The sequence below is a fragment of the Eschrichtius robustus genome, chromosome 8, assembly GCF_028021215.1.
Source record: "Eschrichtius robustus isolate mEscRob2 chromosome 8, mEscRob2.pri, whole genome shotgun sequence".
Lineage (NCBI taxonomy): Eukaryota > Metazoa > Chordata > Mammalia > Artiodactyla > Eschrichtiidae > Eschrichtius > Eschrichtius robustus.
Genome location: NC_090831.1, coordinates 112056038 through 112083107, shown reverse-complemented (window position 1 = coordinate 112083107; position 27070 = coordinate 112056038). Strand labels below are relative to the sequence as shown.

At 39.9% G+C, this 27070-nt stretch overlaps 1 protein-coding gene across 8 annotated transcripts in view; it reads right to left on the bottom strand.

Moving 5' to 3' along the window:
• CALD1 (caldesmon 1) overlaps positions 1-27070 on the bottom strand; it is a 178623-nt gene that overhangs the window by 17992 nt on the left and 133561 nt on the right. For 7 of the 8 annotated variants that reach the window (XM_068549484.1, XM_068549482.1, XM_068549481.1 and 4 more), the window contains 4 exons: positions 17488-17634; positions 13610-14012; positions 6357-6499; positions 1989-2247 (listed from right to left, as the gene is read on the bottom strand). In XM_068549484.1, coding sequence (XP_068405585.1) covers positions 1989-2247; positions 6357-6499; positions 13610-14012; positions 17488-17634 — 952 coding nt within the window. Of the gene's footprint in view, positions 1-1988; positions 2248-6356; positions 6500-11683; positions 11762-13051; positions 14013-17487; positions 17635-27070 lie in introns of all 8 variants that reach the window. The other variant, XM_068549489.1, reaches the window with a different exon arrangement.

Genomic DNA, 27070 nt, shown 5'->3' with positions numbered 1-27070 from the left:
TGGTTTGACAAACCTGAAATGGTGTAGATATTGCACCCTAGTGGTGAAATCACAGATGTTTACAATCTGTCTCATTAACCCCTCTGTGCCTTCACTCCTGGCCTAAAATACTCTCCCCTGTCTTCTCATCAAGCTGCATAACCTCTATGAACAATTTTCTGAGAGATTTATGTAGTCTTTGTAGTTTTCAAACTGGATGTTCTCAAGCAGGGACCGGATGTTCATCTCTCAGAGGATGTTGCAGAAAGATCCTGTGCGTTATGGACTGAATATCTGTGTCCCCCCAAAATCCATATGTTGAAATCCTAACCCCCCCAAAGTGATGGTATTAGGAGGCGGGGCTCTGGGGAGGTGATTAGATCATGAGAGTGAACATTTATGAATGGATAGTGCCCTTGCAAAAGAGGCCCCAGGGAGCTCTCTTACCCCTTCTGCTCTGTGAGGACACAGTGAGAAGACTGCCATCTGTGAACTGGGAAGTGAGGTCTCACTAGACAGAGAATTTGCTGGACTCTGATCTTGGACTTCCTAGCCTCACAACTACGAGAAATAAATTTCTATTGCTTATCAGCCACCCAGTCTATGGCAGTTTGTTACAGCAGCCAGAACTAAGACACTGTGCTTGTAGGGGGTTAGACCAAATCATCTTCTAGGTCCAATCCACTTCTCAGAGTTCACGTTTCTCTTCTGCTTTCATTGATATTCTGCTCCTCTAGATAACAATAATGATAACCATGACTTCCTGAGTGCCTATTATGTACAAGGCACCCTGAATATAATGATTTAATCATTGCCACAATCCTGAAAGTAGATATTTCACAGTTAAGGAAAAGAGGTCTCAGAGTAGTCCAGTGACTCTCCCAAGGTCCCAGCTTGCCAGTGGCAGAGTGTCTGATTCTAAAGCTCTATCATCCCAATTACTTCCTATCCAAAGATCATTGGCTCATTAAGAGCTGGAGTTAGTTGAAAGAGACCATGAAATAATTTATCCAAACTTTCCACAGTTCAGGGAATGTTTGTATAGGGTCCATGTCGGAAAGTCATCTAAAGTCTTTTTACATATTTTTTAATGATGGGAGAGCACCAGCTCCAAAGATTTGTGGGAAAAGCTCTAGGCTGAGTTGGAGAAGCTGGGTCTCAGTACCAATTCTATCACTTATTAGTCAAGTAACTTCACACAGGTTACTCAAACTATTTGATTCCCACTTCTTTGTCTATAAAATGAGAATAATGTACCTCAGGATGAAAGGAAAAAATGCACCTTGTAAACTGTAGCAATGCTTACAGTAGTTGGTTAAGCATTTGTTCAGTTTTCAAAATTTGCCTTCTTGTAACTTTATCTGTTGTTTTCAGTTCTGTTTAAAAAGACGGAACAAATTCATCTGTTCATAATTACGGGGTTGCTGCTACATGCCTGGCGCTGGGCTGGGTCCTGGGTATACAGTAACGAACAATACTGTCACTGCCTGTGAAAATCTAGTTACTTACTCTTCCACTTAAAGCACCCCAAAAACTATTTTTGAAAATCTTCTCTATAAAACCTCTTCAAATATCAAAAAACAACTATCATGATTATGTGACTCGGTTCTTGTAACCAATCTGCAGACTTTTTCATCCTTCTCTGCTAACTGTTCTTTATTGGGGGACATTACAGGGTCATGGATTCAGACAAGTGGGACCTGGGGAAAATGACAAAAACCTCTCTGTGCCTCAGTTTCCTGATCTGTAAAATGGGGATGAGAAGACTACCCATATCAGAGAGTTCTTAGAATTGCATAAACTAATGCGGATAAAAGCTTTAGAACCATGCCTAGCACACAGCAAGCTGATTAACCTTCAAATGTATTTGTAAGAATTCATGTTCGAAAGAGCAGCAGCAGTTCACCTGGGAAGAAACTATTTCCGGGGCTGGAAGGGTCACCGGAGACACGTCCTTAGGGGCTTGGGGAAGACACGACGCCCGCCGGGCCGCGCTGCGCCCGCCTTACCTCCTCTCTGACCTTTCGCTCTGCTTCCTCCTGCCTCCTCCTCTGCTCCTCCTCCTCCAGGACCTTCCTCCGCTCCTCCCTCTTCTTTTTCAGCTCCTCCAGCTCCAAGGCTGCCTCCTGCTGCTTTTGCTTGAGCTTCTCGAACTCCTCGCTTTCAGTTTCCCCGCGGCGGCGGCGCAGCTCCTCCAGCCGCTTGCCGGCTTCCACTTGGGAAGCACCTTCAGCCTCCTTGGCCTCGCTGGCCCTCCCTCCAGGGCGGCTGCAAAGGAGTTGGACACACGTCTGCCTTGCAGCTCCCCTCCTCCCGCCTTAGGGAGGGGATGTCGGTCTGCAGGCTTTGCATCCCACACCGAAATCTCCTCTGCCCTCACTGGACAGTGGGTCCTCACACCTGTCCAGGGGGTAAGTTGGGGTCCACCTGGAATCTCCAGGTCTGAATCTGAGCCCCTGCTCTGCCACTTACCCTGGGTTTCCTTGACTGTACAATGGGGGCAAATAGGCACTGTTGGTGGGATTCTAAATTGATGCAGCCACTATGGAGGCGCCTCAAAAAATTAAGAGCAGAACTGCCATATGACCCAGCAATTCCACCTCTGGGTATTGAGCCAGAGAAAATAAAAACAGTGACTCAAAAAGATACATGCACCCCCATGGTCGTGCAGCATAATTTACAATAGCCAAGGTACGGAAACAACCCAAGTGTCCATTGATGGATGAATGTATAAAGAAAACGTGGTAAAAATACATACAATGGAATATCATTCAGCCACAAAAAGAAGAAATCTTGTTTAAATACTCATTAACAAGTAGTGAGGGCATTCGTAACTGTATCTGAACATAGGTAGCCCATTTCTGACACTTTTGTAACAGATGAATTACTACAGTCTAGTATCATTTATTCCACGTAGAGAATGGCACAGTGTTTCTAGCTATGAAGCAAGAAGAATAAAACAGAAAACGAGTTCAAGATTACACAGTTACCAATATTGATCTTATGTGTACGTCTCATGCTTTTAAAATAATGAGGTACGTCTCATGCTTTTAAAATAATGAGGTAGTTCTGAATAAACTATGTCCTTTAGGACTACGCATTTCAAGCTGCAAGTTGGAAAATCTATTTAGTGGACTGTAATTAGTGTTTAAAAAATGAACTAGAAAACATCAGAGGGCATTGCATGGAACAAGGGAAAAGACCATTTCTTGATGTGCTTGTTTCAATTATAAATACATATGTAGATGTGTAATGGGTTATGATGTAAAATTTCTTACTAGAAGTTGAGGTTAAAAAGTTAAAGAATATTGTGCTAGGTTCTTGATGGCTAAAGATGAACTTTTATTTTTAACTCATTCAAGGTTAGAGCGTCCCTTAAAACTTGGTATTGCTTTTTCAGTCCTAAAGGCCCATAGGCCTGTGCCTACAGACAGGAACTCTCCCCTTTCAGTTAAAGTCTCTTTATCTTCAGAGATGAGTTTGCTCTCTCTTTGTGTTCATCGTGTTAGTGTCTGGTAGGACTGGCAAACACATGCCCAGAGAAACTTCTCTGGATTCCACTACGTGTCACTCAGTCTTTATACTGGGCATTCAAATGCCCATCATTAGGGACTGGTTAAATAAATCATGACCCATCCACCCAGTGGGACACTCTAACATTAACTGTAGGCTTATATTCACTGGTATAGAAGGCTAGCTAAGACACATTGCTATGCACAAAGCAAGAATCACTTTAAAATAGAGATTTATAATTATATACACATATACATACTATGTATATACATAGAGAGCATCTGGAAAAAATGTTACTGGTGGTTTCCTTGGGTGATGGGTACTTAACTTGCTCCTTGAATTGAGATTTTCATGTCACGTTTTAGAGAAAACAATTTAGCTATAAGAAAACGGGTCTATCAAAGGGAACACTAATTAAATCAAACAAAAGGAGCTATGCTCAAAACAGGAACAAGAGTTCTGTCCACATCACCTCTGCTCAGATATGCAGGCATGCCCTCAGCATTAGGGTAGCACTAATATGGAAATTTCTTCCAGAAGGTTCTTTCCTCTATCCTTGGCTTCGCTAGGTGAAAGTTGAGATGAATATCAGACCTTTCACCATGAACACAGTTTGTTTTCAGTTAGACTATTAGGCACTAAGCTAAGGTAAATAGAGGCTCTTACTCCCTTCCTGGCTCCTCACCTTGTAACCATATGGAGCAAAACGAGGCGTCTCTGCTTCTATCGGCATCAACTTCTAATTGAAACTAAAACTAAGGTATGTTGGCAGCTAAACAAAAACTAACAATATGGTGGCAGCTTGTTTCATTTTTCTTCTGCCCAGACATAGAAAAATTAAAGCAAGAGTCCCATTTGCGGGTTCTCACTGCTTAATCTGTTGCCATCCCTGTGACTTCTCTCTTTGAGTTACCCAGTTATCTGGATTTTCAAACAATGGGCATGTTAATTATTAATTTGAGCTTTGACTGAAGCTGGTTGACAAGTTTGCCAATTGTTAACCAAACTTCTTTCTACTGACAGATTTTTTTTTTTTTTTTAAATTTATTTATTTATCTATTTATGGCTGTGTTGGGTCTTCGTTTCTGTGCGAGGGCTTTCTCCAGTTGCGGCAAGTTGGGGCCATTCTTCATCGCGGTGCGCGGGCCTCTCACTATCGCGGCCTCTCTTGTTGCGGAGCTCAGGCTCTAGACGCGCAGGCTCAGTAATTGTGGCTCACGGGCCTAGTTGCTCCGCAGCATGTGGGATCTTCCCAGACCAGGGCTCGAACCCGTGTCTCACTGCATTGGCAGGCAGATTCTCAACCACTGCGCCACCAGGGAAGCCCAGATTTTTTTAATGTTATTTCTCTTAACAAAATTGTACTCTTATCTACAACACATGTTTTAAACTATAAAGTAATTATACAATAATATTATTAGGTAATATTCTTTGAACAATTTTTATGAACCTGACACTGTTCTAGTGCTTTAACACATTAAACTACTGGCGCTTCAGCAAGCTCTGCACTCAGCTTATCAGCCTGAATCAAACTTGATTTCTAGATTTTCTATGAATTCCTAATAAACTTCATTTTTACATCTACTTTCTTGCCAATCCCAAGTAACATCTATAGGTTCTACCCTTCTCACTCCTTCACACTTTATTTAGTCTTTGAATACACACCTTTTCTTCCATGTGCTTTCGGCTCTCTTTTGGATAATTGTGACTAGGTTTCTGCTTAAATTTTTGTGTAGAAAAATTGTTTGGGAACAACTATATTTACGTAACATCTTAGAGCAGCTGGAAATGTCCATCCTTAGTAGTTCCGTTTGCTTCTGGATATTACACATGCTTTGGTGTAAGGAGCAGTCTGACTTCTATACAATACCTACTTGGAACTTTCTTCTTTGAAGTGTTCCGAAAAACAGGGTCTACAGGCAAGGTGGCTGCCAAAGAACAACCCCATGGGAATCCATGTTACAGGGACCCAAGACTCTTTTCCAGAACACCTGGCACAGCAGCCAGTGACATAACAGAGATTGGAATTTGGCACTAGCGGTTGGAGGGAGTGTGTGTGTAGGAATGGGGCACAGAGAGGTAGGTAGCCAGGTGTCCATGGCAGGCTTCTGCAACTTGAGTCCTTCTACAAAGCTGATGGAGGGCTCTCCATAGTCAACGTACCTAGAAGTGAGGATTTGCCTGCATATACTTGTCTATCTGTCCTAAAATCAATCGCCATAATGGGGGAGGGGATAAGGAGGGGAAGCTGAAGCTCTGCAAGAGGGTTTTCCAAACTGGAGCATTAGTTGCATGCCCTCTTCCTCCCTCTTAGAGATTCCCAAGGCAAATTAACATCAAGGGCTCTCAAACTGGTAAAGAGATCTGACTCATTTAGTTTAACCCAATGTTTCCAAAGTATTTGGCCACAGGGAAATCTAAGTTTTATGCAGCAATTTATTTACAACCTTTAGAAAATACATTCTTTAAAATGGTACTGAGAAGGGTCTCTTATGAAGTTGGCTGGACCATACAGAGAATGAGTCAATGACAACTCCAGTCATAATGTTTTCTAATAAACTGATCTTATATGAACATATTAGATCAGCGAACAAAAACATGGATGCCAAGCATGATCTGCCTTGCCAAATAATGGGAAAAGCAGATCAAACCTTGTCTGAGCAATGCCTGCTGGTCTCCTGTTAGTGATTGATAGCCAGACCTGCTGACTGAGTATCTCTAAGACAATGGCCAATGACCTCACAACAAAAGTAGGTTGCCTGTTAGCACATTTCTGTCTGGAAGCACAGGGTAGGGAGACTGATTATTATTATTATTTTTTCACATATGAACACAGTCACTGTTAACTAGCCACAACTTCTTACCTGAAAGTATTCTCAGTGTGTTTAAGTTTGTGGGTCATGAATTCTCCATTCTGCGACTTCATTTCTGTAAATCCCTTCTTTCCATCCAAGAAGCTCTTAACTTCTTTGCTTTCTTTGTCCTTTTTAGTCTTCTCATCTTTGATCTAACCAATGGTACATATCAGGAAGAAACATAATGATAATAATCTTAATTAGGTTTTGGTTGGTATCACCAAATAAGACCCAACATCGTTAGGAAGCCAGAAAACTCAGAAGTAAAACAAACTAGTGGAGAATGATGTGGTAGAGCTGGAATCAGAGGAAATTCTTAGAGCATAAGCTATGGTCCTCCAGCCTCAGAGCAAAGACCTTGACCACAGTTTTAGGAGGTCAAGATCATCCCTTATTTCATCGAGGTTTTATTTTCAAAAGTAGTGGAGGTGTTACCACTTAGAAACTATTGTGTTCTGGGAACTCCACATAAGAGTGGTTGTTTTCAGTTCCCACTGGGAGGAGCAATTATTAGTGTGGCCTTGATGGGAGAATGGCCAGGTTGCTTGGACAGATTTCTTCTTGGATGAAGGGCACTTCTTTGAGAAGGACACAGATGTGTTGAGGAGGGAATAAGAAACCTACTGAGCCAGATCTGTCAAGCCAATTTTGGCAGATGTCAGAGGAAGACCACCCTAGTATTTTAATCAAATGAATAACTAGGGTCCTCAGGATAGAAGACATAATAACCCTACCTTTAGTGGGATGACTCAGAGACCTATAGGGCCATGTTTGTAGTCATCTCAACCATTAAAGATAGAATGGAACAGGAAAAATTCCAGGGTTGACTTTGACTTCCATTGAAGGTAATAATTTAGTCTCTGGAAGTGGCTTTATGATTGTTGTGGAAGACAGAGGAAGGTGATACATGGAGAGCAGGTGTTAGCTTTAATATTTTTTTGTGGGTTTTGGGTTACAAGTTCCTCACAGTAAGTGAGACAGATTATTTCAAAGTATACTGAATTTACATAGCTTTTTTGGGGGGTAAAGGAGTTCAGATTACTTTATCATCCCACCCATTCTTAAAAAATGAGTGTGAAAACAGGTGAGGCTCATTATTTCTCATTTCAAGACAGTGACAAAGCACTAACCTTATAAAGAAACCTAAGGAGGAGGGTTTGGGCATAAGAACTCAGGGCTTCAGGGACTGCCCAGGATGGTCTCCCCTTACCTCATCACTCACCTCTTCGCAGCTGTTATACTTCAGATACCTAACCCCCGCCCAAGTGCATGTTTTACTAAGCAGAGGACATTTTTTTGCTCTTTACTGATGAACCTTCAATAGTCCTTTGCCTGATTGCCTTTGTTGAGTATTATTTGATTAAATTACTATTGATGGACTATTCACTACCATGTTGCCCTAATCAGTTAAGACTTTAATCTTTCTCCGAGGGGCATATATCTAGGACATCCCTTGGACATGCTGAAGAGGGGGTTGTTATTTTGCCATTCTCTCTGAGAGCTTTGTAATCCGAGTTTTAGTTCTATTGCTGTCAACAAACTAGCTGTTACTTGAAGTCACCTAGCTTTTCTGGAATGCTGGCTCCATGTACATAAAAAGAGACGGGTGGACTAGACGATCCCTTCCTAATCTTTCATCCTGTCATTTCCCTCTTGGCTCCAGATTTGTCCTGAGAGGCGACAGAGAAGAGAAGGAAGCTCCTAGTCTGTCCTACAGCTTTAATAAGGCTCCTTGGTGACTATCCTTGCCTGATGGTAAATCAGTATTCATTGGGCAGGCAGGAGCAAGCAAAGTCTCTTCTCGTTTTGACCTACCATTGTCGGGTATAGTTCCAGAAACTATGGACTGGAGTTTATATCCTGGTTAAGAAGTATCTGGGGATACACGTTTAAGGGTGATGGGGTCCCATTTCAGGGAACCCATGAAAGAAATTGTGAGTCAAGTCTCATAGTTTGTGGAGCACTATACAAAGAGAAATTCCTTTAACTCGTTTCTCATATTTTGGAGTCTGAGATATTTCCCAGATACCTCCCAAAATGTACTATCTAATTTACCATCCAAAAATGTACTATCTAATTTACCATGTGTATAAAATAGATTTGTAAAACAATACATGTCTAACAGAAGAAAAATCCCTTTTTTTCAAGCTCTGCCTTTATTGGCAAAGTTATGGTAGATGGTATGCTTATATTCTCTTTGGAAGACTTTCTTAGAAAAATTCCCAATGAAATAATGATAATGATGCTGACTGCAAATTATTTTTTCTTTCTGGGAAATGAATAAATAAAGTAATTCCATAACACTTTAGGAAGCACAGTGGGATGGATTCTACAGCAGATTCAACCTAAGCTAATGGGATATTCTGAGCCCACTCGGAAAAGCATTAGAGCCTCTAGATCAAAATGTTACCATGAAGAGAATCTATGCTGATGGATTAATACGGGGTTACGTATCCTGAAGGAGCTAAAGTGCTTCCTATACAGATAACACCAGCATGCTCATATGAAAGGCTCTGGTCAAATGTGATCATTGGGATAACACTATGGGTATCTGGGATATTCAGTGGGATAACACATGGGTGTATGTGTGTGGGCTGGGAATTCCAGTGACATGCCCTTGTGCCAGAGAGACACTCAGAAGGTTGTGAGCAAGTCTGAAAGGACTGAGACGCCAGTCTCTGTGCTGCATCGCTTTGCATCATTTGATTCCAGAATAGTGATAAGAACTGTTGCAAGTTACAGTTTTTCAGACTAAGTTGAATATACTTTTGTTAGGTTCAGAAGCCTCAATTCCTTTTCCAAGTCCAATGTCTACCACATGGATATCCTTGCTACTTGCTACTGGTCCACGGACAACATGGATTTCACCAGGGAGCTGAGGCTCTACCCAGACCCACTGAGTCAGAGTCTGTGTTTCACAAGGTTCCCAGGTGATCAGCACGCACACTGATGTTTAGTGAGAGGCTCTGGCCTACGTGATATGAATATCAGTTTCAATATTATATGAATAGCTCTGCTGGAAACTGTTTTCCTATTAGAGGTCAGAACGATAAAAGAGCTCTGGGGTCAAGAACTAAAAGGAGGCATTTTATAGCACAGGGAACTATATTCAGTATCCTATGATAAACTGTAATGGAAAAGAATATCAAAAAAAAGAATGTATATATCTGTATAACCGAATCACTTTGCTGTACAGCAGAAATTAACACAACACTGCACTTCAACTATACTTCAATAAAAAAAATTTTTTTTTAATTAAAAGGAGGCATTTTATAGTTGGGGAAGAGAAAAAGCTAAATTAGGTTTCAAGGTTGATGGTCATCTGCGATCCATCACCACAAAGAGTTAAACTGCACTGGGAGAAAGAAGGTTTTTTGTAAGGTATTGGAGTGACTTCTGGAAATGTTGCTCACCTGAGGTTTGTGTTTACCTATCCTGCGTAGTTCCTTGAATTCAAAGGAAAGACTTTTTTTGAGGGGGGGAACAAAAAGGTGGGATGCGGGGCAGGGATGGAGGAGGGCGTTTACAATGGCTAAATCATGTAAAATATGATTTAAAGTTATCTACATGAAGCAACTACACAAATAGCTGGAGAGGGGGAAAATCTAGTCATTCAACTAGTAATTTATGTATGCAATGTTAAAACAGGAATAGCAGATTTTTTTTTTTTTTTAAGCTTGGGTTGAGGAGCTAACCTGTCCTTGTGTCAAAAAGAGGCCAAGTTTTGGGACACTGGAATGTGCTGGAGGGCAAACAGGGAAAGAGGCAGGTCTGAAATCATCATACCATGGCCATTATTGAACTGGGGCCTTATCTGAAAAGAGGCAAAAGGATGATTGGATGACTGCTGATGAGCCCCTTCCAGCTCACGGACACAATACGTGAACACAGAATGCCTTGGTCATTAAAAACAAATCACATCTAAGTGAACTGAATTAAATTAGGATGAATTCAAACAATTATTCAGCCTCTCCTCCTCCACATTAACTTAATCACTGAGTTATGATTTCATGCCCTCTTTCTTCTGTACTTAAAGATATTCCCCACAAAACACTAGCTTTAGAGATGAACCCATGTGGGATATTTCTGTTTGAGTTTAGTCCCAAGGTAATTGTCATGTTTTGGAGATGAATTTGTAGGTGTTCTTCTGTTACAAAATGAGAACAATGTCTCCCAACATGTTTAACAATTTCTTTAGCTGCTTCATTAGAGCCAAATTCAATTTTCTAGTTATTAGTATTTACTCTTTCTCCTGCTTTTAACTGGGCAGTGTTCACATTCAGTTTTCACTCCCAAGCCACCACAAGTTCTATTAGAAACAGGGAGGAACACATACCGTAAACAAAATAAACGTAACATGAACTAGGAGTTCTTACTTTTTACGTGAATCTTAGGAAAAAAAAGTTTAAGAAAATAACCATTCCCCTGTTTAATCTCATCTATTTGCTAAATATGGATTTTTCTGTGTCTTATTCTATGCCATAATGGGCAGAGAAATGCAGCAAGAGTCCATTTGAGTTGGAGCTCAATAGCTACAATTCAGTCCCACAGGCAGAGTAATTCAAGTCTTTTTACCTTTGATACTTTAATTTTACCATGTTTAAGTACTTTGAACTTGTTAAATACTGTCATAGTTTTTAGGATTGCTTGGAACTGACATAAGCATGATGGTTAAAACAAGGTCAGGCTTTCTGATGCAGCATTTTAATTATGTCGGGGGCATAATGACATTCTCTCTGCAGCTCTGGTCCACTGACTTGTTTACTTACCTACAGTCAAACACCCTGGCACCAGCTCCTGTGTGTGCCTCAGAAATGCAATGCAGAACACTGTGCCAAACTTTTCTTTTGAAAACCAAATATCATCTTCAGTTCATCAAATTTTTTACTGAGATGTGTGGGAGTATTTTTCCTTTGAAAAGTTAAATCATTAATCAAAGCCAGTTGGAAATATTTCATGATTGAAACGAAAGTAGGATGGCTCAAGGAAAAAAAAATAGCACTTGGGAGAGTAGAAAGTGGGTAAGATTGATCAGAGGAGTGTTTTTCAAGCTTTCTGACTGTGACCCACAGTAAATAAAGACAATTTATATCACAGTGCAATACCTATTGGCCACGATGCCATCTGATATTTTCTATTCTATTTCATTTTAGAAATACAGATTGACACAGTTAGCTAATTTTGAGATGCTTTAAGCTGATTTCACCATTCAGTGGATCATGAGTCATGGCTTGGAAAACACTGGATTAGAGGTTACAATTTTCATCAGACCTGAAATGCCATGGAACGCTGCTCTCTGAGGCTTTATGACTAGGTTCTGTCTCAATGATATTTACCTCTTCTTTTTTGAAGGTAGGCTTGTCTTCTTGGGACTTTCCTCTTTTAGCTTGCATTTTAGCCCCCCTTTCTTCTTCCTTTTTATTTTCAAGAATGGTAAGGTCACTCATGTAAAAGAAGCCCTTGCTAGCTTACAAGAGTGAGAGGGTGCTCAGGTCACTCTGCATGTGGCGTGAAGTGACTTCTCTGTGGCTGTCCCAATGCTCACATTCCCCCCATGCCAGTGGTTCTAAACAGCAACGTGGGACAGTTTCCTCCCACCAGAATCTTTTCTCATGAGCCTGCCATCGTGCTCACTGAAATCTAGCGTGATGTGGTGCATCTAGTGCGTGTTGACAAATCTTGTGTGTGGTCTGGTGCATCTTGTTCCTGATCATCTCAATGGAAGCTGTGTTTATGAGCCCCTTGTAAGAAGCAGGAGTGAAAGACAACTTCAGTGCAATGCAGACTTAGCGATAGAGAGTTCTCTCTGGAAACGTGGATACACAAGCATTTCTTTTTTCTTTTTCTTTTTTTTTTTTGCGGGGTAGATGGTGGTGGTACGGTGGTGGTGGTTAGGTATAGTGCTTTTAATGCAGCCTTGCAGACAGACGAAAAAATATTTCTTAGCTTATAAATATTCCCCCACCCCCAATTTCCACACTTCCTTGTGCTACATAAATTTGCGTCACCCAGATGGTAAAAGACGCAAAACGTGTGCTCTTAATTGCCAGTCAGTTTTCAGTGGATGCTACCCCAGATGAATGGCTTTCTGCAAGTTTACATGAAGCTCAGGTCTACATGATGGCAAATCAGGGTTTTGACACTTTTTATAAAAGGTCCAAACTGGCTCCTTTCCCTCCCTTATTACCAGTTAATTCCAAGGGGGTTATTTTGCCTCCTTAAGATGATATTTCTGACCATGATTCATCATGTCAGTTTCCCACCCCAACTTTTAGCATATTTTATTAAACGCCAAACACACAGATAAAGTGAGGAGTTATGGTCCCCCTGCCTCATGTAGACCTGTGGATAGAGATAAGTTGTTAAAAGGAATGAGTTTAGATGCAGTGCAGAATCATAAGTCAATGCAGCACCACCACATTTGTCATCTTCGGGTTAATTCATTTTTTCTGGTATTCATAGCAACCAAGCACAGAGCAATTCACTTCTCTCTGGTTGTACCAGTAAATTTGGTTGGTGGAATAGTTAGCTATCAATTGATTGCTTTATGCTTGCACATTGCTATGACCTAAAAAAATGAGCAGCTTGCCAAATGATCAAGCACGTGGGGCTGTAGGAATGTGGGCTCAGTCCCAAATTTGATGTGCATTACATTTCTCATAAGTTGCAGGCATCACACATTTGGTGCAAAATGTTTACTGTACCTGTTTCTTTTGGACAGCTGTCTGAAGTTTATCTTCTTGTACTTTCTTTTCATTGACCCACTTCCCTTCTGTTTTCTCCTCTACCTTTTCCCCTTTTATCTTTTTCTCTTGCATTTCCCTTTTTTTCTCTTCTAGTTGCTTCTTACGTTTTTGCTCTTCTATCTTAGCTCTCTCTTCTTCCTCTGCCTTTGCCCTCTGCCTCTCCTCTGCTGCCCTTCTCTCCTCCTCCTTAATCCTTTCCCTCTCCTTTGCCTCCCGTCTTTCTCTCTCTTGTGCAGCTGCTTTTTCTTCTGCTTCCTTTCTTGCTTTCTCCTCTGCTATCTTTCGTTCTTGCTCGGCTTTAATTCTTTCCCTTTCTTCTGCTTCCAACCTGGCCCTTTCTGCCTCAGCTCTTTCCCTTGCTTCCTGTTCCATCTTTTCATTATGGGGAATCTCATCTGAGCCTTTTTCCCTCTCCTCTTCTGTCTTAGGCTCATCTGTACCGATTTGCCCATTTTTCAATGACATTACTGTTTCCTCCTGGGTTTCTGCTGCTTTCTCTTCTGCCACCACCTCTACCTGATTTTCTTCAATGCTCCCTTGCTTTGGCTTCTCTTCTTCTTCGTCCTCCTTTTCTTTTTCTTCTTCCTTTTTCTCTTCAGCATCCATCCACTCATTCTTCTGGTGGGACTTGGTGACTGTTTCTGTTTCCTCTATCTCGTATCTTTCTCGGTGACTTTCGCTTTTTTCTTCCTTCTCCGCCATTTCATTTTCTGCTGCGTTGTTTTGCATTCTTCTGCTGGGTAGCAACAAACTTGCATCTGCTATTGTTGGGTCAGAATCCTTCTGGCGCTCCAGTGCTTCCTGAAGGCGTTTCTGGCGTCTTTCCTCCCGCCGGGCCAGGCGCTCCAGGAGTGCAGCCTCATCGTCGGCCTCCACCTGAGTGTCTGGGGTGGTCGTCTTGACCTCCTCGTCGGGCACACTGGACAAGAGAAACAACAGCAAGGACAGCTTGCTGATTAATCGGTCAGCTGGACTCATGTGCTGTGCCACATGGGAACTGTAGCAGATATACACATCTCCCCATATACAACCCCATATCAGTACATTCCTGCCTGGCTTTCAACTGGCAGCATATGCAAACCTTTGCCCATGGTCTTTCTCTGGCCATGGGGAATCTATTCCGTACGCTAGAAGTGCTCTGAGTATTAATGCCACCTGGGCATTTTGCCTCAAGCAACAATTGATGAGCATTAATGCGTAAATACCTCAGCTCGCCTCACCTTTGGAATCAGATAGCGCTGAGGTGCCTATACCGCAGTGGATCTTAGAGTTCCCTGGTGGAATTAAGCTCCTGATACCCACAGTGGTAATTTGCTTGGTAATGAAACCGTTATTTGGTTGCTTTCCCTTCTCTGTCTCACTTCCCCACACTGCTACCACTTTTTCCTGGGATCATGTTATAAGTAAACTGTGCTCAAATCTTTGTTTCAGAATCTGACTTTCAGGGAACTCAAACTAAGACAAGAACCAAACTGAAAAAATGAATTCCTCTTGTATCATGTAGTGTTCCCACATGTTGCCAAGTCATCTGGAATTCCTGATCTGGATTGCTGGAACACTAAGCACTTTGAGAGGATGGGGGTGTATGTTATAGTGCGGAGATGCTATACTCAGGCCAGTGACCCCCATGGTGGAGACATCTAACTGTCCACCACAATTTATGCTCCTCTTTCCTTAGTCACAGGGAAGTGATTGCCTGTCAAGGATTATATTTCCCACCCTCCCCTCTTCCTCGCCCCTAGGTGGGGCCCCATGACCAATAATTCCAATGAAATGTGAGCAGAAGTGAGATGTCCAGACCAGGACAAGTAAGAAGCAGAGGTACATTCTCTTCCCTTTCTATCTCTGTCTACTGGCTAGATCAGAGGACTCCAAAGCCCCTGAAGTTGACAGAGTCACAGGAGGAAAGAAGATAGGGAACCAGTTCTACCAGTCAGAAATACCCACACTAGACTAGTATGTGTTATTGCATCAAACTACTAAAATTTGGGGACTCATTGTTAAAGCAGCTGATGTTGCCCTAACTAATAAATATACCATCTCCATTCTTTGTCAAGATTTCCATGAATAAAGGGTCTCTTGCCCTTCTTTTCTGCAGTAGACAAAGAATAGTTAAATTTGATGTTTATAAGAAAAGAAAAGAAAATCTCTAAAAACCAGACTGTAGCATGTCCACCACTGTGCTCACTATTGCAGGATGCTGGACACTGCCCATGCCAGGGGTGCTGGTCTTCACTGCAGGAAACAACCAGTCATGTGATACTAGGACTGTGACCAGAGTTGGAAGAACATGCCTCGCAATGTTAAGAAACTCCATCAAATTTCATGGTTCATACCAGCCTTGGCCCTTTTGAAGTTCAAGTTCACTTAATTTTGGAAAAACACATTTCACATTTAACAACAAGAAATGGCAGACTAAAGGCTAGATTCTAAACTTTCTTGGCTTCAGCTGTTGCTGTAAGATACTGTCTCCATGAATTAGACACATAAGGATTAAATTTCTCTGAAAATGCAAATAGTTTAGAATTTAAGGGGGAAAATCTATATACATAAGGCATTTGGATCAACTGAATTCAAATAATTTTTAAGAGGTACCCCAAATTCCAAAATGCTAGCTGGCTTAAAGAACTCTTGAGTTAAGAAACAACAGACTCTACTGAACCTTTCTTCGCTATTTATAAATCAGGACAGCAATCAACAGGAGAAGCTGAGTACCAGTCAGTTGTTTAGCCCCAAGAAGAATACTTATTCTTCTTGTGGCTAACTAGTATGTCAGAGGTAAATCACATGTTATCAGATCTGAATATGCGCTACTAAAAAAAAGAATTTTGTACTCAATCAATGCATGAAATAACTAATAATAGTAAAATGTGAAAAAAAGAAGAGAAACACAAGTAGAAGCAAGATTTTAAAAGCAAGAAAACTATAGGCACTAGTAATTTTTTAAGGCATTGTTGATTACTCACTAGTAACCAGATTCACAAAAGGCCTTAAAATGTCATTTTTAAACTCTTTCTTTCCCATGCCCTTCAACTCAGAAATAGAAAAGGCAGTGAAGACTATGCAGCCCTGATCTGTAAGACTCTGCTACCATCTTCCTAATAATGGTCAAAATTACTATGTGCAAGCACTGTGTATTTTACAGGTATTATCATCTCATTTAAATTTAACAACATTCCTAAAAGAAAGGTATGATTTTTACTTCCATTGGACTGAAGAAATACAGTTAGTGAAGAAAGGGTCAAGCTGGGATTCAAAGCCAGGTAGTGAACCCCAGAGAACCTCTTTGCTATACTCCCTCCCTAATCAGGAGCTACTTACTGAGGGACAAAGTCTGTTTTTCCACCTAACCAAGAAGCTTCCAGATTGAATCATCCTGCCTGCCAGCATGTTCACTACTGCCTTCAGAAACCCTCTGTGTACCCACTCAAATTCACGTTAAAGAGGCCAGAACTCTTTCCCTTCAGAATTTTCTACACAGATTGAATGAAGGAGATTATCAAATACAGTGCCCTCCCAACACACACAAAATAGAAGAATCTAAAACCAAAGCCACACAAAAGATCTTACATGGTGATTTCATTATATTTAACCAGTCCACAATTTAAAAATAAAATTATTTTTTTTCTCCATTCCCCCTCCCAATCTTTTCTATACCTTGGGGCATATAAATGATATATACTAACTATTAGCGTAATGCACTGTGTGACCTTGTATGTGTGAACTTGTAAAAGCCCCTTTTGAAAAAGTTGAACTTATTAAGTATTCTCGACTTTCCTGATTTCTACCAGGACTGGTATAGGAAAAAATGTAGTACTAAACTCATAAGCTTGTTTGAATAATTACATTAAATTAAACAGGATTCTGCACCTTGTTGAATATTGTAGAGATCAAAGAATACTGGTTTAGGGTGTATATCAGGAAAAATAAGACATTTGCAATTCATGCCTACTTTTAAAATTCAAATATTATCTGCTACTGGTAGGTACAGAGGACTATTAAACTAATACATCTTCAGTTCAAAACAGATAACAATACCCTAAAGAATGAAGGTAAATAGTTTTCTTTATTTAAACATATAACCCACGATTTTTAGTAAATAAAAAATTTACTAGATTACAAAAGAAAATAAAATCCTTCAACTGGGGTGTGTTTAGGGGATGGGATGCGGGGGGTGGGGTGGGGAGAAAGGAGCATTGGTGTCCTAATGTCTAAATCAGATTGACTGTCCAATCTGGTTAGTTGCCTAAAATATCCACAGAAGAATTAAACAAGCTAGAAAGACGGAAAGAGTTGAATTGGGCTGAGAAGGGGATGCTTTGCCCAACACATTCCTTTCATCAGACAGGCTAAGAAGCAACTGGAAAAATTCTCCCTTCTGAAGAGGACAGTACCTGTTCTGGGTATTGACCTCCACTTGGTCAGTCACCTGTCCCAAGGATTCTTCCTCTTGCTTCTGCCGCAGCCTTTCCTGCCGGGCACGGCGGCGCCGTTCCCGGGCGGCCTCTTCCTCATCATCGTCGTTCCGCTGGTAGGCAATTCTGTAACATCACAAAGACAACTTCTTGAGCTTGCCAACTGCCCACCATCTTCACCAGCTTCTTGGAAGGATCGACCCTGAACTTGACTACTTACTGAAACATAGAGTTCTAAAAGGATGGTTCTGTTCCTTAAGTTGAGACCTGATCTGACTAGTTTTTAAACTTTTAAGTATCTGAAAAGCATTAGTCCAATAGCTACAGAGGATAATTTACAATGACCAAATAACAGCTTAAACTAAAAAAATTTACACAAAAGCAACTGCCTTTGGAGACTGTGGGTTAGCATATTTAGATTTCTTTACTCAGCTGATGATTAGCATGTTAAGATTTAGAAGCAGAAATCCAAAGAACTGAACTGAAAGTACTCAAAACACTTATTGAAAAGATTCAGCATGTTGTATGAATTATTTGTGGATATGTTGTCACAAAGGTCAGAAAAGAATCAAGTTATGTTACCAAACCAGGACTTTGGCATTAATAAGCCAAACAGCTAACTAAAATCCAGAGCAGGATATCCTCTTTGCTTGGATTTAATTTTTTCCTTTTTGTTCACTTTCACTGAAGAAAAGTGTTATTGACAACTGATAGGAGGCTTCACAGTCAGTGCAGCGCCCTCTAAGGCCCCCTCTTTTGTTCTAAAACTGCTTTAGTGTCCCACTACCCACACGCTGGGCACATCTTGGGAGCCCACAGGTGTGTATTTAGATAGAAACCTAAGGGCTAAGGCAGGTAGAAGAGGCGCAGAGGGTTTCACATGCATATATGGTATTTAGCTTTCCTAGTTTATCGGAAGCAAAGAACTACTTAGGGAAATTATACAATCAATATCACTAGTTAGATACGTTTGCCCTAATATTTATTCCCCAGTAAAGAATCGGAGCCGGGGAACTCCAGATGCCCAGACTCATGAGGAGATAGCCTGCGTGGTCACCTGGCTGTTTTGGAAGGAGGACTGTGTACGGACATACGGAGTGCTGAGAAGGCATGGCAGTGCTGGCTGGCCCAGGAACAAGCTGGTCCGATGGATGCATGGAATGCAATGGAGCTGCACTGTGCAGCAGACTGCTTTTTATCTTGGAGAGTTAACATGCTTTTTTACAGTGTTACTTACATATCTACAAATAGAAATCCAGGTATGTAAACGTTTCATGCTTATCAATAATGACTAAGCTAAAATAATTTACAAATGAAAGAAAACAAAACAGCAGAATCATATAATTTATACCAACGAAACGAACCTAATATGACTGATGATGGTTTGCTCATGTTAGATTTACAAACTAGGTATTTTTAGATCCAGTACTTTACTTTACCTATCTTTTGACTTCAATAATACAAATGCTATGAATGTTTTTGACCTTACAAAAACAAGATGAACAGTTCTGAAGGTTGGTTGGTTTGTTCTTTGCTACTTAAGAAACTCCGACTTCATACTTGCTAAAATGTGCTAGTGTGCAATATTCAAATGCCAATATAAATAAACTGTCACTTAGTAATTCTATAAAGCTGACTGGTTTATTTCCACAAATATGGAGAGAAGGGCAGTGTGATATAGTTAAAGGATAACTAGGTTAATACTCAGAAAACCGAGTTTCTAGAACTGGTCTCTCCCCAGCTTGCAGCCCTTTGATTAGCCTGCATTAAACTGCCTTGTCTGTAAGTGGGTGACAATCAAATGAAATCATGGGTGTATTGTGGTAAGGCATACTACAGTGTAGTATTTTGTTGTTATTAGGAAAGTGCAGTGGAGGAGCTGCTTTGTGAGGAAAGATGAGTTCAATTTTAGACTTGTTGAATTTGAGGTGACAGCATGACATGATTTGAATGTTCCTTTCTAATTCAATCACATTGTAGTTTGCAGTTGAAAGCCCTTCCCAGTGGTTTGGCTTCAGTCTTCAGATTCTTGGCCTCATATTCCTTTGGCTTATTTCTCAGTAGACAGCTTTAACCACAGCAGGGAGAATGAGTCCTTAATGACTGCTTCCCAAGCTAATCAAACAGAAAGTCTTAATTTGCCCTTCTACGTCTCTGGATCAGCCATGAGGTCTTGGCTATTACTTGGGGCCTTCCTTTTCCAAGACAAGCAAGACGCATAAAAGCTCCATATGGGACACCCTATGGCAACAACAAAACCCTCCCCACTCCTAAATGGAATCTCATTTGAAGCCCTTTATTTCCCACTATACTTGAATATCTCAGGGGTGTTACTCTCCCTCCTCCCACCCACCCAATGTGCTTCATGGCGGATGCTGTTGGCTTTTAGTTCTGACACGACCTAGATATGCCTTCTGTCTCGGCCAGGTCACGCTCAGTCTTCCTTCATCGTAGGTTTCTCATCGGAGGCGTGGCCTTCCACAACCAGATCGCTGCCCCTGTCTCTGCTAACTCTTCTTGCTTCATACTGCTTAAAATTTATCATCACTTTCCATGGGTGGACTCTTACCTAGGATACACAGTTGCCAGAGCTAGATTTTTGAGGACTTTTTATTGCTACTAATAAAGAAACATGTTAAAATTGTTTTCATAGTTAAAAACAAAAAAGGAGCCAAAATGTTTTCATGGCATTTTGAATCAGAACGTGCCCGGCTGCTGGCTCAATAACATATCAGTTGACTTTGTAAGTGAAACTGTGCCCATGCCAAATGACTTGATATGTGTAGAAATTCTTCAAATGTGGGCCTCCCTACTTTAGTCCTCAGAGGGCAGAGCACACAGCGGTTGCTTAGCTTTCAGGCCTCTCCCACGGCAACTACCCTTCATACTACTACCAGAGGTTTATTACTTTTCTTTCAAAATTGAAAAACCTTAGTTGTTAAATTTTTTCTGATTCTAAAAGTAACATGCACTTATTATTTTCTTAAATCAGACATTAAAAAATGTACAAAAGAGAAAGTAAAAATCAGTTCCCTAATCCACCACTCAGATATGAACATGATTAACATTCAATGTATTCTACCAGAACTTTTCCTTTGCATGCATAGATATTTTAATTTTTAACAAAGTGGGATCATGTTATATATACTACTTTAGAAACAGCTTCTTTAATTTACCTTATTTATGACTATTTTAACACATTAGCAAAATATAATTTCCAACAGCAACACAGTATTCTATGACTAGATGTACGTAGTGGATGTATGTATGTGGATGTACTATAATCTATTTAACCAGATTTCTACTGATGGGCAGTTAAGATTTTTCCAAATTTATGTTCTTATAAACAATGCTGTAAAGGACATCACTATAGATATACTTTTACCACTTGTTCAATTACTTACCTAGGAAAAATTCTCAAAAGTTCGAATTCCTGAGTTTAAGATATGCTCATTTAAAGGCTCCTGTTAAACACTGACAATTTGCCCTCCAGAAAGGTATGTAACATCAGCAATGTATGAGTGCTAATTTCACCACAACAAGAATTTATCCCAAAAGACAGATGAGAACACAACATCCTTAATATGTCCACATGATAGCACAACAACTCTGCTTTAGGCTTCAGTTAAAGACAAAACGTTAACGTTCTAACTTTTCACACACCAGACTTAAGTGTATTTGAAGTGCTGCTGACTAGTAAATCTCATACCTAACCACTCACTGGGCTGTAATAAAAGCATAACAATCCATTTGTTCTTTCTGTGAAAGTTCAGCAGATGCTGGCAGTAACCAGTCTACTGTATCGTACACTATAAAGACAACTGATGTTCCCAGATGATTCAGAGCAGCGGAGGACTCGAAGTTCCTCTGAGTCATCTGAGAAAGATTAAACTATGTTTATTAGAGTTTTAATCAAATGCATTTTACTTAAAAAATGAGTAATCCCAAATGATATGTAAGGCACCTTTTATTAAACAAAATGTTCAATTGACTTTCCCACCCAGGCTGGGGGTCAGCAGGTTTACTCTGGAGTATTATGCTTTGTTTCTGGGTAATTGCCTTTGCTCATCTCTTAGAGACCACTTGGAGAAAGGTATGATTGACCTTACTGCCGGAAGCCCAGTGCTGCTGGCAGCAAAATGGCTCATCAAATATTCGGGAGAGAGATGATCTTGTGTGTGTGTGTGTGTGTGTGTGTGTGTGTGTGTGTGTGTGTGTATGTGTGTGTATCAATAAGTGCTGAACAATCTCAGAAGTCCGTAATAATTACATGATGTTATTTGACTGTGTCAGTGGTATGAAAAAAGCAGAAAGGTCTGGCTTTTCTTCCATTCCCAGAACCACTGCCTAAATATCCTGGTGTTATATTATAAGAAAAAACAGGTCTATGCAATGGGAAAACTCTCTTGGAATGTTGTGGCTTTCACACCAAAGACTTTTTAAGTCTTTACCACCAGACCTCTACTGCCTCAGTGTATTCAAGTAACACTATAATCATGTTACAAGCTGTGCCTTTTAGATAGAAAGTTCAAATAAATAAAAGTATTGCAGACATGGCAAATAATGAAACCACTGAGGACTCAGCGTCTTTACATTTGGCTGGGCCAGGGTCTAAATGTACACTAGATGAGATAAAGAGGAAGTGGCAGAGGCTTCCACAGTAAGACACAGGAGCAAGGCACTAGCTGTCACCTTGCCCCAATGTCCCCCTCACCCCATCTTCTCCAATAAATATTTCTCAAGACTTGCTCAACACTAGCAAAATTCTCACTATGATTTCATCTACAGTACAGAGTTTTTTAACCCTGTGTTCTCCATAGTGTGAAGAATGTTACTCTCATTTCCTTTCATTTTGTCTGGGTTTTTTTATTTTGCTATTTTCTGATTTGAGACTCCAGTACCTGATCCTTAAAGTTTTCAAGTAAAAATGCTGGCAATAACATTTTATTAACAAGACAAGATCTCTTATCAGGAAACCATGTTTAAAAATAGAACAAGAACAAGCAATAACCAGTTTTATGAGGGGGTTGATTTTATTACAAGTTTAAGAGCACTAAAGAAAAGATTTAATTTTCTATATCTTACAGCAATGGTTACTAACATTTAAAGAATGTGGATCTCTTTAAAATATCAAGAAGAATTAAAATATCATGACAGTTGCTTATAGTTTTGTTATTTATTAAAAATGTTTTATAAAGTCTATAAACTCAACACTGCATAAAAAAGGAATCTGTATCTTATAAACCACTGCATTTATACATTTTTGCAGAGCAGTCTTTCATACCTGAAACAGTTATTTATCAGACTACAGAAAATAAATTTAGGAATCTCTTCCAATAACTTCACCACTAGAGAACCACTGGTATATAGAAAGAGATTACCAGAGTGCCACTGAACAGACTCTGACTTGTCCCCTTCAAGCTCTTTTGCATCCTTTAACATTCCTTGTGCTTGGTAAGCACACATAAACATACACATACACATACACAGACACACACGCAAACCCACAGGTTAAGTGAGGAAAACCTTGGAGAAAATAAAAGGCTCAAGGCACTAAAATGAGGCCCGTGTACAAAAGACTTATAGAGATCCCCATTCAGATCAAAGTTTCCAAGTCTCTCTGTTTTCCTTAATTACTTCTGCCACATTCCTATATTTTAAAAAGAGAATGTTGCACCTAAAATTCCAACAGAACAAATAAATTCACTACCTGAAAGAAGGACTCCTACCAATAGTTCATCATCTGTGAATTCACAGTAACTTATAGGCCAGCAGACACTTAGCTGAACCCTAAGATCCGCTTTCATCTCCCTGCATCCCTTTGTACCTCTTCTTTCATGCAAGGAGTCATCCGATAGAAGGTGGTGCTGGTTGAAAAAGATTCCAGGTTGTAACTGTGACACTCAATCCCAAACACCATCCTGCCCCCAGCTTTCTGCAGCTGTGCATTCCCCACGCAGGCCAGACTCAGGAGGAAGACTGACTGGGGTTCACATCTGCAAAGGACTTCTTAGTCAATTACATTTCTTTGATTTCCATCATTCTTGGTTCTGCCAATGTCATTGTCTTAGCCTGGGTCTTAATATGGGATCCAACTTAGAGTTAAAGCCTCATGTGGGTTGAAAATGTGGTCATCAACTATTAGGAGGAAAAATGATTCATACATACTTTCAGTATTGTTTTTCATGTGCCAAAAAACCCCAGTGATTTTCTTTCGTAATATGAAATGCAAGCGATTCTCCAAACATATCCAATTGGCCCTGTGAATTGCTCAAATGCTCTTAGTAAAATTTCAGGCAATGCTGTGATCAGGAGGGAAAATCCTGACCTGCTGAAATGAATCATATTTCCTCTGCAGATTTACTGTATATTTGAAAGTTAAAAGAGGTTTATAGATACATTCCAGGCTCTTAAATATGATTTTGTTTATGTATATGTGGTGTCTGTAAAATGTTGTGGTTTCATTTAATGCACATAAGGTCCAATTCTGAATGTTTTTCCCTTGGATTCCTTAAAAGAAAGGCATTAAAAATTACAGTGGAGGAAAAAAATCAAGAAAATAAAAATATTTTCAGGTCAAAATATGTTTAGAAATGGATTAATAGCTAATAGTCAATCGGTCTATTAGTAATTAATATAGGATAGAATGAAAGAAAGCCCTCCTCATTTAGAATATATGTATATATATATATTTTTTTTTTTTTTTTTTTTTCTGGTAGGGAAGGTAAAAATATGCTGAATTTCACTGAAGGATTCATTGCTATGTCAGGGGTGTGCCTTTTATGGGAGTGCAAGCATGCAAGGGGATACATTACTCTAAAGAAATTTACCCAGGAAGAGAGGTATGTCCCACCCCATCTCCCTGTACACACACACACTTTGAGAGTTACTAAGGTTTGCAAACCAGCCATAAATTTTGGTTCTCAACAGTAAGACACTGTGTGCTTGCACACTTCAGTGTTCTCATATATGTTGTTCACCACAAGTTATCACCAGCAGCCTACCATATGCTTTATATAATGGTGACATCCCATAATCACATGAGTTTCTATAACCACAGACCATGGTGGGGAAACATGTCGCGGAACAGAGTAGAAAGAAACAACATCAGGCAGTGGGAGAAAAACCTCTTCGCCTTGCCTCCACACACTCTCATAGAAGGCTGGTTCTTAGTATCTTTATGACTGTGATGTCCTGGCAAACAAATAGGTCAGCTCTGATTGATCATGTATGGTTAGAGGGAACTCCGGGAGTAGGGCGAGTTCTGATTCTGCCTCAGGGTTGTATGGCTGACTAGGGCTTACGGGAACACAGTTCTCAGGACGGTCCTGCTCTGGGACAGGCAGGCCCCTAAGCTTAGAGACTCATTGCTGAATTGATACAGATAGTCATTTGTATCAGGAAATTTTAAAAAGATGAATTCTAACTGTTTCGGGTCAGTATTTTAAATTAAAAAGACGTTTAGCATGAAATATATTGTACCTATGAATGAGTGTATAGTACACCACCACGTAAAAGAAGAATAATGAACCAAACACCCAAGTACCTACTACCCAGCTTAAATAGCACCAGCACTTTGAAGATCCTTATGTGCCCTTCCTCAACCCCATTCCTATCTCTTTTTAAATGCCTCCAAATAACCTCTAACCTGAATTTTAATTGTTCTCTTGCTTTTCTTTGTAGTTTTACCCACAAGGGATGCATTCCTAAACAATTCATTTTTTAGTTTTGCCTTCTCGAACTTTATATAATCATACTATATGCATTCTGTGATTAGTTTCTTTCACCCTACATTATGCTTTTGAGATTCATCTATGTTTATATGAATAGCTGTAGTTTATAATGACAGAAGAGATACAGGATTTCCCAAACATTTCTTGAGATTATAGTTTGGATGAGATAAATGTCTAACTTTTTATTCAACTGGTGCCATGTTCTTTTTTAAAGCCCATAGATATTCAGTAGAAATAAAATGAATAGAATCTGGATTATTTCTTACTGAATTGTTATTTTTTCACATTTATATTTTAAAGGAATAATGCATCTGTCAAATCTACTAAACACAGATTTTGGAGGGATAATTCCATAGCAGTTTCCTGAGATAAACTAAAATCTATTTGTTCTGTTACAAACAGGACCGAATTTGCACCACTCCCACTATCCCACCCTATTCAAACGATAAGCTTGGTCAGATACAAACAGTTCAGTTTTTAATTTATAAATGTTTAGAAAGTGTAGATATGGAAAGAGAAGATTGATGATGGAGAAGATATATTTTACTCCTCACTTGATAAGTCAAGTTAAGCTTTGATTTGAAATGAATGACAAGGAGTAAGAGAAATGTTTAAGTGGCTAGTAAGATAATTAAAATAAAGTAACCAAACTTTCCTCTCCTTTAACTCTGATTTGAAATTCAACTGGTATAAAATGTGGCTGATACAGGATAAACCCAATTACTACCTATGTTTTCATAAACATTACCTTTTCTTCATCCCCAACCTAGGATTCTTTGTCTAATAAGAAACTTAAATAAAATATGATCATTAATAAACTTGGACTTTTAAAAATGTTGTCATTCAAAAGTACAATCTGATTTGGAGTTGTTTTCTGACTGTTGTATCTATTAAAGGACAATCTTGGTTTAATGTGCATAGCAGATGTGGACAATGAACCTTGGGCTTAGGTAATTTATTTTCAAGTAAAACATGATAAAACAATTCATCAGACCTGGGTGCCTATGACTGGCAATGCTGCATTCTGCCAGTACTTTCTCTTGCATGTAGGTCTGAACATGGATATACAGCTGATGAAAAACACTGCCTTAGAGCGGGGTGCAGGTAAACCTCCACATGTCCAACGGCCGACTTGGATGCAACTGCATCTGACCACAGATATATAAACAAGCAGATTCTTTTCACAGTCAAAGACAATCTCCTAGAAACAGAAACTTCCATTGCCATCTTCAAATGTAAAAAAATGAACTCATTTTAGATGAGTCTTATACTTAGTGTGATCTAGAAATTAAAATATTACCCCCAAATTTGAAATATTTGTGTGATGCAGTACAAAGGTTCATAATTTCACGTGGTGGGGCTTTGAATTATGGTACTGCTATCACATTGCTAAACACTGGACAAAAGAAACAAAGTGATTGGGAAAACAAAAACAAGATGTCCTTAAGTGGAGATTATGAACCTGTGACTAATTAGAAGGCATTCCTGTAAGGGAAAGCGGTATTTCAGACATGCTGACGGAAATGGTACATGGCATGTGGGTACTGCTAACTGAAGTCACATGTCCTATGTCAGCTGAGAGGATTCTCAGCATCCTCTCTACACAGGCAGTGCTTAATGCAGGGAAATTTATGGGTAATGGATTTTCATAACAGGCCTTTTATGATCTTCTCCTCCCTCAAAAGTGCCCTCTGGAGCTTTCCTGCTTCCACTCTTATTTTTCTTAATTGGAAAAAGATTTAGTATTCATTTCCTCTCTCCCAGTGCTCTTTTGGCTCCATTTCCCTTGGGGTGGCATGGCCTCCCATCATTCCCCCCCACCCCACCCC